Raw genomic sequence first — 12,430 nt, forward strand, 5'->3', positions numbered from 1 at the left:
AAGGATTAACATTCCGCTGAGTCTGTAAAATGACATGGGTGTAATATACTACAGTGCTCACTGCAACTGAAAGGCAGTGGTGCCACAGCGGGAAAACAGAGGAGATAAAATGACTTTTATGATATGATCTTTAAATTGGAAAAAAGGAAGTGCATGTACGTATAGCAGCAACAAAGACTTTTTCCAGAAAAAAGATCACAGATAAAAGCTGCAGTCAACCCAACATCCTGGCAAAAGTTTTGTTGAAACATGGCAACTCCGCATCATATTTGAATAACAACAGTTATGAAGAGAGATGAAACCATATTCTGACACAGCTACAATCGTGGTTCTACACTTTAATTTATGAGGCTCAAGCAGTTTTAGCAATTTAGCAGTCCATTTGAAATTTTGAAGTGTAAAAGTCTGCTACCATCTAGTGGCAATCTAAGAGAAGACACATTTGCACATAAAGCATCCAGACAGTCACAGTTCACAATCAAGCTGTTGTTGAGCAAAACTGGATTGTGTAGTATCGACAGATTTTCTTTGCAGTGACAATGGCTTTTATTTCCCCAAAGCATGGCATGCTTTAAATTACAAAATTACAAACTGCAGACTCATGAAAAACCTGTTAGGAAACATCATTGTGGTAACATGACGGTAACAAGAAGAATGTTTTAGACAGATCATACAGAAAGGGTACAGGAAACAGATACAGAACATACTTATGATTCATAATATGTCATCTATTTGATATTTCTTCAGATGTTTGTTCTTAGTTCATCGGCCCGATAAAACTCAAAAACGGATTACAAAAATTATTTCACAACTGGACTGTAAAAACTAACTATTTAAAAAATATTAGGCACACAAAATGTAAGGGAAAAGAAAAACACAACCTGAGCAATTTTCATGTAATCTCTGCAGTGAAAGGTTTGTATACAGGCATTATGTAAATATTATTTTCAAATAGTTTTCTTTTTTTTTTTCATTTTCTTAAATCTGAATATTCTGAGTTTATATATTTCTGTTTATTAAACACCTATTTTCTATTTGTCACTGAATATTTGCTGCTGCAACACATGAATTTCCAGTGTTGGAGCAATTAAACTTAATCTAATCTTATCTCGCCTGAGAATCAAAGTAGACAGGCGAAAGCAGAGACTCAAATTAGGAACAAGTTGACAGTTAATGGACATCTATGGTTGCCAATGATATGGACTAAACCCTGATTAGTAGAAAAACACCCAAAAAGATTGCTGATACAAGACAGAAGGCCACTTCATGTGTAAAAGATGGAACAGGGTAAGGTAATGGTTAATGTAAATGAGACTTCAAGGCACTGCAACACACAGGAAGTAATGATTAAGTAACAGCAGGAAATGTTTAAAACGTTGTGAAAACTCAAGATACCAAACTGCAGAGGAGCATAATTATGTTCAACCATCTCTAAACCACCCATTCACGTGTCTATTACAACTTTTAGTCCGAGTGACACGGTTACGACTTCATACAGCAGTGTGTTAACAGGAGACATGTATCAGACAAGCTCCACGACAACATCAAATTAAGTTTTACACTGTATTGTTTACAGTTTCCCTTTTTTTTTTTTTTAAATCAGTGGTACGTTGAGGTTGGACTAAAAGTGTGAGAGGGTTTCCTCGTGTGGTAGACGGGGTTATGTCTGACACTCACGTTTGGCTATGTCATCCTTCCATCAGACACGGCCTTAAAAACAAATCTCTCATCTGCTCAAACCTTTCAGTGGCATTGAAAAAAACAAAAAACTGTGATCCATTCGTTTTTACTGTCCATCGTTTCCTCTGCTCCACCCTTCTGTTAAAATCGCCACAAAATATCTTCTCAGTCCTCCTCAATGTTCTTGACACAAGTGCACGCGTCTGTGTTTAAACTGAGTCATCTGCAATAAAGAAACAATCAGAAATTGAGGAAAACAAACATCTTGTTCGTATAGTAAAGTATGTTGTTGTCCTACATAACAAAATATACACTTGCTGCACAGTTAATTATGTGAATAATGTTCAGGCTCCTTAAACACAGTATGCTCATCAACACTAGGGCTCTAATCTTACTGTGAATGCAGAGAGCAAGAACAAACGCAGAGCAATGAATCAGTTATTAAACATATTTTCCTGATCATTCTAAAGTTGTTATGATGTAAATAAGTTATTTAATGTACAATACAGAGACAAGTGGATCTCCTGCTAGACGTATTCATCAACTTAAAAGGAAACTATTCGGTGCACCAGTGCGACCAAGGAAAGACATTTTGTCACACTCCAGAGATTTTTGGTCACACTCTAGAGTGCTGTTGTGTGTTGATGAGTGTGTGATGTAAATATGTATGTGTTGCTCTTACGGGTGGGAGCTGGATTGTGCTGCCTGCTGCTCTTGATTTGCATGTAGATGGTGTAGGTGTCGTAGGCGAACAACAGACCAGCGATCAAACCAAACACCTAAAAAAACAAAAAAGACAAGGTAGATTCAGAATCACAGTAATAATCAATCAATCACACAAAACACAACTTTCTGGCATAATATATTACATGTGACACACAATAAGCAAGTGAAGACTGCAAGACCTTGAAAATGTCAGAATCTCTCTCGGACTTGAGAGTGAAAAAAACGACAAAACTGTCTGGGATGGTGTGTAATGGAATATAAGCGCAACAGTCACTGCAGGGCAACGTTGTGATGCCTTCATCCCCAAGTACATGTGGTGTATAAACAAAAGATCAAGGCTTAAACTGGCACAGGCTGCATCAGTGAATGTGATTGTCAACAGAACTCAACAATAGTATAAGTAATAGTAATAATACAAAAATCTTTCTTCAATATCAATATTTCAAAGGTATACATATACTGTATATAATATGTATGGATTGTGCAAACATACTCTGAGAAAGGACACATAATTGCAGTGGATGTTTTGCTTAGGACAGAAGTTAAAAACTGCAGTTATATGTGTTGTCATCTTTCACTCAGGAGTAAAACTCAAGTCTATAATTATCTGACATTTGTCTCGATTATAATAAATATCGACTAATGTGAAACATTTTTATTGTGATATTTCCAGCCGAAATGCATCATCCAGCCCTTCCTGGAACCATATAAGCAACAATGTGTCCGTTTGCCTTCCTTTTAGTTCTGTCAGGCGGGTTGCAACACTACAAGGTGTTGCAACTAAAAGCACATCCTCTTTTTAGCTATGATACAATCTAACGTGTCATATCTCTTGCTTTAGCACATGAAGAGAATTAGTGAAGCTTCTAAACCACTTAGACCAAAGGATCTACAGTGACTGATTTCAAGTCAAATTTATGAAGCATTTTTAAAATCTAGTAAGAAAAAAAAAACAATGTGTACCCATCCCCTTAATCAGATGATGTACATTACCAGAAATGTAACCACTGTGGTGGTTTGCCTTAAGTACTGTACAGTAAAAAGGTTTTTTACCACATAAAGTCTGAACATATTTCTTGTCTTTGATGCATGAAAATGAAATGTGTCTCAGACAGACAAAAAAAGTTCCTTGGCTGGTATTTGACATTCTTTAACAAAAGGTCAGATCAGAACAGATTAAGGCTGAAATTAACTCAGATTTCGATGCTGACTGACTGCTTTCACTCAATTAGGGTGTTGATTATACTGTAAACAAACAACTGACTGCAGCATCTCACCCATGACGTATTTAATTAGTTTTCACATTTGCAGTTCAAGTAATTTGTAGTCGTGACAACAAGCAGCAAAACTCTTCCGTTGAAACCTCACGGCTGAGTCACAGCGGCTTCACTTACCCCGCCTGCGATACGAGCGCCGTCCCCGGCTCCGCCAATGACACAAATCAGAGAGGTGATGATGTAAAGGAGGGCACCGATACCAGCGCGGAAAAGATCCTGTGCAAAAAGAGGCAGAGGAAGGTGAAGACCTTTGCAACCGTGCACAGACTTGTGTGTGTTGGTGTTAAATCACATAGTTAACTCACAGTCCAGAGCCAGTTGACCACTAGGATCTGCTTGTCCAGCTCCATCATGAAGATGCCAAAGAAAATCATGGAGAAGATCATCTCACAGATGGCCACAGCAGAGTATCCTCCGTACAGAGACGCGGCATAGCAGATGAGGATGATTAAGCTGAGGAGCTGAGAGCGATAGGGGGAGGTGGGGAAAACAATAAAGAGAGATTTTGTTATGCTAGAAAACTTGCTGCCTACATTCCTCCTGTCTATTACACTTCACAGGTTACTTAGGTAAAAACTGATGAGATGTTTTAATCTGAGGATGAAGGTTCATCTCAGTGCTCAGTTAGAGAAAAGGAGCTGTGTCCACTCAACAGTCACGGTCAGTCGGATTGTGTCAGTCAGACGACTCAAACCCAACATTGTTCACAATCATAAAAACCTTGGTCTTCTTTGCCAGGAAAATATATTGTCTATACTCAATTGTTGACACATGAGCAGATAGTATTGCACTCGAGTCAAATAGCACTCTGTCAGTCTATGACAGCCTGCTTTCTTATTAGATTTATACTCAAGTGTTTGTTCCACCCTTTTTATATGAGGGGCGAAAAAAAGTTTGTGCATTCTTCTCAGTCCATTCCACTGGAAATCTGCCAATGTGAAGAAGTCATAAATGTAGGCAGCCTACGCCTCAGAAGCCTGCTGCTGTATGTAGTCATGGGACAATATAAACATTGCCCACCACCATCATCCTGACCAAAATCATTGCAATTCACGATATTATTGCCATGGTAAAAAAAAAAAATTTTAATATAATTTTTTACATTCTTAAACTTAAACCTTCCGTCTACACTTCGCTAGTCAGAAACATCTACTATGCGATACTTTTTTGTGTGAAATAATAAGTCACGAGGAAAGACGCTGCTCCCCATTGCAGCATGTTAATAAATAAATCACAAGGACTGTATGTTAGTGAGTTAGAAAGGATTTTCTAGTCACTCGCATGAAATATTAATGTTTGTCTCCATTCACGATCACAATAGAAATTCACCACAATGAACTTATTGTATGTGCTGTTTATCACGATGAACAATAATATCCCATACTGTCCCATCACTAGCACTTTATTCTGAATGCCATAGCAATACTGATTAGTTCCTTCTTTTCTCTGTAAACAGACCCATCTTCAAAGCAAGACTTTTGAGATTATGGTCCACTTTGATCTGATTACATGTCAGCCATATTTCATCCCACTTTCTACCACAACCTAAAGATGTTTGCTGGATCTACAATCAGATCTGTGTCATGGCTATGAAAACTGAGATGACCTTTGCTTTGAAACATGGTCCATTACCATACAGCCAGCCAATTATGGTCAATTCTAGCCATAATGTCAAATACACAATGGCATTAAAATGGTGACCGGCTCATTCCTCGGCAGAGAGTGTATCAAGAATTAATTCCCTCACACCATTACAGTAGCACCACTAACTTGGGCTGTTGATATAAAGCAGGTAGGATCCATAGATTAACGCTGTTGTCATTATAAAATTGTTGTTGTTGATCATTCAACAATTTTATGTAGCGAAGACAGCAAGAGAGAGGTGGGGCTATGACATCACCATTCACCCAACGCAAGGGTAGCATTTTGAGATTTCTTTTTCACACATCCTGCTACTTAAGTCTACGGTTGGTAAAAAGGGGAGTGAACTTACTGTTTCTGATGCCAGTATGAAGCCTTTCGGTGTTTTCACATAACTTTTGAACTGCTCCCGGGAATAAACAACGAACCTAGGCCTGGCTGTATCAGTTATTGCAGCTGTATCAGACATTTTGGTTATATCGGATAGTTCGGTTAGATCAGCCATATCGGTTAGATCAGCCATTCCAGTTATATCAGCCAACTCAGTTGAATCATCCATTTTGTGTGACAACATATGGACACCGAGTAACTGCTGCTTGCGCTCAAACTAACTGGAAGTTATTTTTTCAAATTGCAGGTTGAATCAACTTCACCGATTAAAAATAATCTTGGTGTAATATCGTGTTGGTCTCAGCAGCTTCACAGGAAAACTCTTGTGTTCAGTTTGAGGGAAGAGGAGCGGAGCCAGGAAGGTTCTCGTGGAGCATTTACTGCACTGCCAAACTCACAAGCGCCTTGGAAATTCCACAAACTCACTTTCAGCTAGTGTATATTTTTCCACACCTCAGAGGTTAGTCTATGCTACCCTATGACCAAATGTTTATCACCAGTGCTATTTTCAATGAAATCCTGAAGACAGTTAGAATGTGAACACTCGACGTATGCACATGTTAAAAGACATTAAAGAGACCAATATGGAATACTTTAAAGTAATACATGAAAGCAAATGATGTCACTTTACTCTATTTATGGAAATTGAATTGCTTTGTCATATCGGGCATTACCATGCAGCCAGTTGATTATAGTCACTTCTGGACATAATCTCAGAACCGTGACGGCAATAAAATGATGACCAACTGTTATTAAGTGGATGGTCCAAAGTCCGAAGTGTCAAGAAATGCGAATTAATGCTGCTACAGCTCAGGAAAGAGAGGGTTTGGAACAGTGGTCAACGTAGCTAAATGCTGAACGCAGATAACCGACACAAACTCAGAGGAGTGAATCAAAGACAACATATTTTCTGATCATTTTACCGAAGGTTTTAATGTAAATAGAGACATGAACTGAGACAATTGCAGCCTCTGCTCTGACAAGTGCACTGCTGTGAGTGTGTCAGACATGCCCTCCTCTGTCTGCAACTCTCTGACACCGAGACTCAATTAGGACTTGGGCAAGACCTTTAACATCTATCTATAAATGCAAGGGACGTCCGTCCGTCTGTCTGTCTGTTAATAGTACAACTATGCAACGGGTCGCTTGACAGGCTTTGAATTTGGCAGGTGACTTCCTAAGGGCACCAGTGTGTGCATTGCCAACTTTGACATCGTTTAGATAAGAAATACAAGAGACGTCGGTAATAATTAAAAGAAAGGCGCGCACGTTGAAAGGGTACTGAACTACTGTAACCAATTGTGACTATTCATAATATCTTTGAAGATAAACATTAACACGTATTTCTGATTTAGAATCTTTAGAAATGTTTCTTTGAGAGCTATGCCACAGTAGTAGCATAATGTGCCATTTTTTCATCTGTTAAGTTTTTTTTCTTTACCTTCATTTCCCCTTTCCCCCTTTCCCCTTTAATGCAAGCAAGGATCTGCTTGCATTAACATACTGGGGTCATTTTAAGCGTCAAATGCCTAAAAATATTGTGAGGTTCATTGTAGGCAATATTGCTTAGCCCTTGTTACAGGTCTAATACAAATATTATGTTTTTCTCACTAATATATCATTGAATTTGTTTTTTTCCAATCTTGCCTTTATTTCCTTACGAAAAACACAAATTATTATTAATTATTAATTTTGCACATTGACCCATTTATCCACCCTGCATTTCACTGTACATTGTATATACAAATCAGGTGTTCTGAAACATTTCTCTGCATGGTTTTTTTGGGACGAGTAAAATTAAATTAATCATTACACAACACTTAACCACATCAATCATGTCTATTGGTATTTTAAAAAGCACATTTTGCACATTGCAGTGTTTTATTCTCAGACACAGACCACTTGGAGGCAAGTGTCAAATCACGATGGTCTATATGATACACACATGATGTAACTGACTCGACACTAACCCTACATCTGTCGCTGCTGCTTCCCCTCCCCTAAACGGCAACTGTTACACAAACACGCAGCCGGCCAGTTTGATGCATCAGTAGTTCATGTGTTCTTGAGACAGGCACAGACTGCCTCTGTAGAGTAGCGTGGCGGTCGAGGCCAAGGTCTGAGACAAAAGGGGCTTTATTAAGACCAGAGGGGCCGTCACTCAGAGGAACACCCACTGCATGGATCCCTGAGAACAAGAAAGGCTCTGAGATGTTGACACTCCTATGTTTTCCACACAGCAGTGGATCTGTTTGCATGGGGTCAGTGTTTAAAGATCTCGACTAGGATCCATTCATATCTGTATAATGCGCAACTCTTTTAAACTGACTGGAGGTTAAATTGTTTGGAATGGTTGGCTAATTATAGTGAGAGGCAACACGAGAGCCAGGATGTAGTCTGTTGTGCAGAGACACACAAAACAATAATGGTTGCTAGGGAAGTCCCTTACATTTTGGGGGCATTTTTTTTTGCACTTGCTGACGTACACTAACGTCTACAACATGCATGTTGAGAGCAAAATGGAACTTTGAAAATCATTTCATCGCTCTTCTTTTATTTCTCATCTTTCCTCAATGAACTCTTCTTCCACATTTTACTCGAAAGCCTCTTTCACAATAACAGAAGAGGGTTTACCCAGAACTTCTTTTTTTACTGGGTGATCCCTCTTAAAAGAAGTGCTTACAACAACTCCCATTGCCAGTGGTTGGTCTGTCCTGTGGTGTTTTTCCCCCACCCTGGATCACCCATGCATGAATGTGTCACATCAAAAACACACTGGGGAAAAAAAGCAAGACGAAAAAACAAGTGGGAGGGAGGCGGAAACAATAACACCACAAAGGAGCAAGGTGACAATGGCGGTTACTTTTTTGAATCTTATACTTCCCTTGTTCAAACTCAATAGTGAGTGAATGATTGTAAGGTGGTAATGGCTAAACTAATGTCTTACTTAGCATTGCACACATTACAGGTGATCAAATAGTAATGTTGATCAAAGCTAGAAAGTGTGTGCTTTGGAGTCGTCCTTTGACCTGAACATGAATGGCAGATTAGGGCTACAACTACCAATTATTCTCATAACCGATTAATCTGTTGATTATTTTCTCAATTAATTGAGTACTTGTTAGAAAATGTTGAAACATTTTGATCAGTGTTCTCCAGACCTCGTAATGGTGACGTTCTCAAATGTCTTGTTTAGACCACAAACCAACATTAATCAGTTTCAATGATTTCTTTGTTATATGGAAATAAACCAGAAAATATATTCACATTTAAGAAGAAAAAAACACCAAAAGCCTGTTTCAACTTGTGATTAAGCATGTTATTTGGACCAGTGGAGTATAATGAAGGATTACTTGTAGTCATTAGACAATGGGATCACTCCATATCCTTAAGACTAAAAGCAAGCAATGCTAACGTGAAAGATCATCTGAGTGCATGACTCATTACTGACTACTACTCACTACTGGCTTAAGATGTAACACATGGCAATCTGAAATTTGCTGTAGATGGGTGTGGCTTTGACCTGTATGTTGTTCTGCAGCTTCATGTGCTCAAGTATGGTCATGCCTCTGCCAGGCAGAATAAAGGAAAGGCGAACTATATGAATACCAGTACGGCGTGGAAACCTTACTGTGAAAACCTACTGACTGTGCATATAGTCAAAAATTCCATTTCCCCCCTCAACCTTTAACTTGCAATCATAGCTACTGTGGTTAAAAATCCTATTTTCTATTAGATTTGTTGTAATAAGCTGCAATGACATTTGACTTCCAGTTTGGTTACACCGGCTTTCTGTCTTCATTGTAAACAAAATCAGATATCCAAAATACAGATGACTTCCTTTAAAGCCCTGACTGGGAGGAAACAACACACTAATGTGTGTATCTTTGAATGGCACACCAGAGATGTGTGCTAAGCAATTCACACATTCCTTGTTCCTGAGGCCAAACTTCACACACAGCCTGGAATTTCCATTACATCCAAAAAGAAAAAAAGACTTTTACAGTGGGTGGACCACTGACCACCAACATCTGACAGCCTGCTCTATAATGGCCTTGTTGAGTTATGAGAACAAGGCTTTTCATCACTGATACAAAAAAGCTTCCCTTGCTTTTAGAAACAAGTGAACCTTGTAGTGCAGTAACATTTTCAGTAGTCCACACTTTACTGTGAGGTATGCCGCAGTAGATGTGCATGGTGAGACAGGCCAGATATGAACTTGCACAAAGGTAGAAGTGTTTAAATCATTTACATAAGTAAACCATTTACATAAGTAAACCTAGGCTTATTTTATTCTAAATACTTCAGCAATTACTTAAAAAAGAAAGAAGGTATTTATTAATAGGACTTGTTATGGCACCATTATTCCTGAAGTAGTGTTTCCCAACCCTGGCATATATCACTGGTACCAGGCCTGAGCTGAACTGGGCTGCAAAAACCAGTAGGATGCAAGCCCTGAAAAATTCAAAATTGTTCTAATGAGTGCTCAACTATAACAATGCTCCACAGCACACTGTGTGTTAAATCTGGTGTGCCTGTCATCCACACAAACACACACTATGACCACACAGTCTCTGACATGACATCAGGGCCAGAGTACTATCAAATAATGACCTATTACTGATGTCAGAAAATTGCTCATGGGACTGATTATCAGCTCTGTAGTGTCCTGTCTCCTCTCCCTCACATAATCGCAGTCCATACATGTAATAAAGTAAGAAGTACAAACCATTCTTGTTAAAAATGTAGTGGGAAAACAGGCACAAATGTATTAAGCTAAGTACAAATACCTGAAACTATACCCGAGAACACTGTCCTTGAAATAATTACAGTTAGGATATGTAAGGTAAGAAGGGTGGGTGTAAATAAGCTTTAGCCTCAGCCTAAGTGTCCATTGAGAAATAATTGTTATTTTGGTCTCCATAGTTTGCTGTGTCTATTGACACTGAGCCGAACACAAATAATAAATAGCATTGCCATAATCAGGGCAATCAAGTGAGAATTCTGGTCATGGACAATATAAATAAAAATGGTTTCCAGAAAGGATGTGGTCGCAACTCACTCAACATAGATACACCGGTGTAGCTGTGGTTTTTCTGTGCCAGATGTTCAAAAAATGAAAAAAAATGATGATTCAGACATACAGTATATTGCATTTTCTCTTCACCATATTTGGGGCCACATAGCTTCACTTCTCTGCCTACAAATAGTATACAGTCCGTGGCAACGAGCAGGAGCAGAGAGGGGGAGACGCCTGACAACGGTTAACCCATATAAACTGTCATCTGCCATTTATGCTCAGCATTTGGCTCTTTGGTGCCAAATGAGAAGAGAGTGGAGCTCATGTGACAGGTGAGAAACCCTTAACCCCTGCTCATGACCCCTCAACCCCCTCTAGATCACATGCTTTCCATTCCCCTGATGGCCACACACTCCTGCCTTAAAATGAGTCAAAAATCCCTTAACCCTAAATACGAGAGAACACAGATTAGAGCATGGTTTTTAAACAGCATGAGAAATTAATCATCAACGCCATAAAACATCTATATCGCGACTTAAGCAAATGTAAAACATTAGTAAAAAGCTACACAGTAGGTGAAAAGGTGAGTGAACTTACTATTTCTGTTGCCAGTATAATCCCTTTCTGGGTCTTCACGTAACTTTTCAGCTTCTCCACACAGTTAGCAGCAGAGCTGGACGCGGTTGTATCGGCCATTTCTGTAACAACCTGTATCAACAACCTTGTTATATGCACGTACAGTGAGTGAGTTGTTGTTTTAGAGCCTGAACTCCACCAAAATACAAATTGTCTCGAGATGGATATTCAAACGTTAACGGTCGCAGTGTTTTTTTAAACCGACCGCTGCTGCTGTTGCTCCCGCTCAAGCTGGCGAGAAGTTCTTTCGGTTGAATCGACTTCTCCGAATCTTAAAAAAAAACCTGGTTGATGTGAGTGAGTCAGTCAAAGCAAACTCCGCAGAAAAACTCTTGCTTTCACTGTGTGGTGGAGGAGGAGTGAGGAGGTGACAGTGGGGCGTTGGCCTCGCCACAGTGGAGCTGCTGCGTTCAAGAGCAGCTCAGAAATTCTACAACTCATGTGAATACTTCACTGTCCACTATGGAACTGAACATTTTAAAAGAAAACATATTTTTGTTTTGATCAGTGTTGTATAAAGTACCTACAAGGGATACTTGAGTAAAAGTACAAGTATCTTACCAGAAAATGACTTTGGTAGAAGTTGAAGTCACCTTTTAGAATATTACTGTAAAAGTCTATGACATTTACTGTATCGAAAGTAATTTTGTGGCATAAAATGCACTTAAGCTTTAGAAGTAAAAGTATTATTATTGATGTTGAGTTTGAGTTTGATTCCCGTCTTCATGCCACTGTGTCTTTGGATAAGACACTTAACCTGGTCTTAAGTCTTAAGTATGTTTTTTAATGCATTATATCACTAATACCTTAAAATCAGTTAAGAATAGCAAGAACGCTCCTGTGTGGATGGTTTTTTATTTATATTTTGAATTTTTCTTGATGTCACACAAACTGTAAAATAATAAATCTTTTATCTGTGGATACTCTGTGTGTCACCTTCTTGTCTCCATGTTTCACCCAGTCTTTCCCGCACACTTGGAACATACTTAATTTGTAGCCCAAATGAATACGTATCAACTACTGTGCAATTTTATTTGCCATTTGTATAGAATAAAATAAT

General features: G+C 38.8%; 1 protein-coding gene across 2 annotated transcripts; it reads right to left on the reverse strand.

Annotated features, from left to right (window-relative positions):
* Positions 1-323: 323 nt before the first annotated feature.
* plp2b (proteolipid protein 2b) lies at positions 324-11,728 on the reverse strand. Of its 2 annotated transcripts, none has more exons than XM_058643922.1 (5): positions 11,332-11,728; positions 3,989-4,144; positions 3,801-3,899; positions 2,363-2,459; positions 324-1,903 (listed from the first exon to the last, which is right to left on the reverse strand). In XM_058643922.1, the coding sequence occupies exons 1-5, from the start codon at positions 11,428-11,430 to the stop codon at positions 1,890-1,892; spliced, it is 465 nt and encodes a 154-aa protein (XP_058499905.1). In that variant the 5' UTR covers positions 11,431-11,728; the 3' UTR covers positions 324-1,889. The 2 variants fall into 2 exon arrangements, with proteins under 2 accessions (XP_058499905.1, XP_058499904.1); XM_058643921.1 differs by lacking the exon at positions 11,332-11,728 and adding an exon at positions 5,677-6,221.
* Positions 11,729-12,430: the final 702 nt, after the last annotated feature.

The sequence above is a fragment of the Solea solea genome, chromosome 11 (assembly GCF_958295425.1).
Source record: "Solea solea chromosome 11, fSolSol10.1, whole genome shotgun sequence".
Taxonomy (NCBI): Eukaryota; Metazoa; Chordata; class Actinopteri; order Pleuronectiformes; family Soleidae; genus Solea; species Solea solea.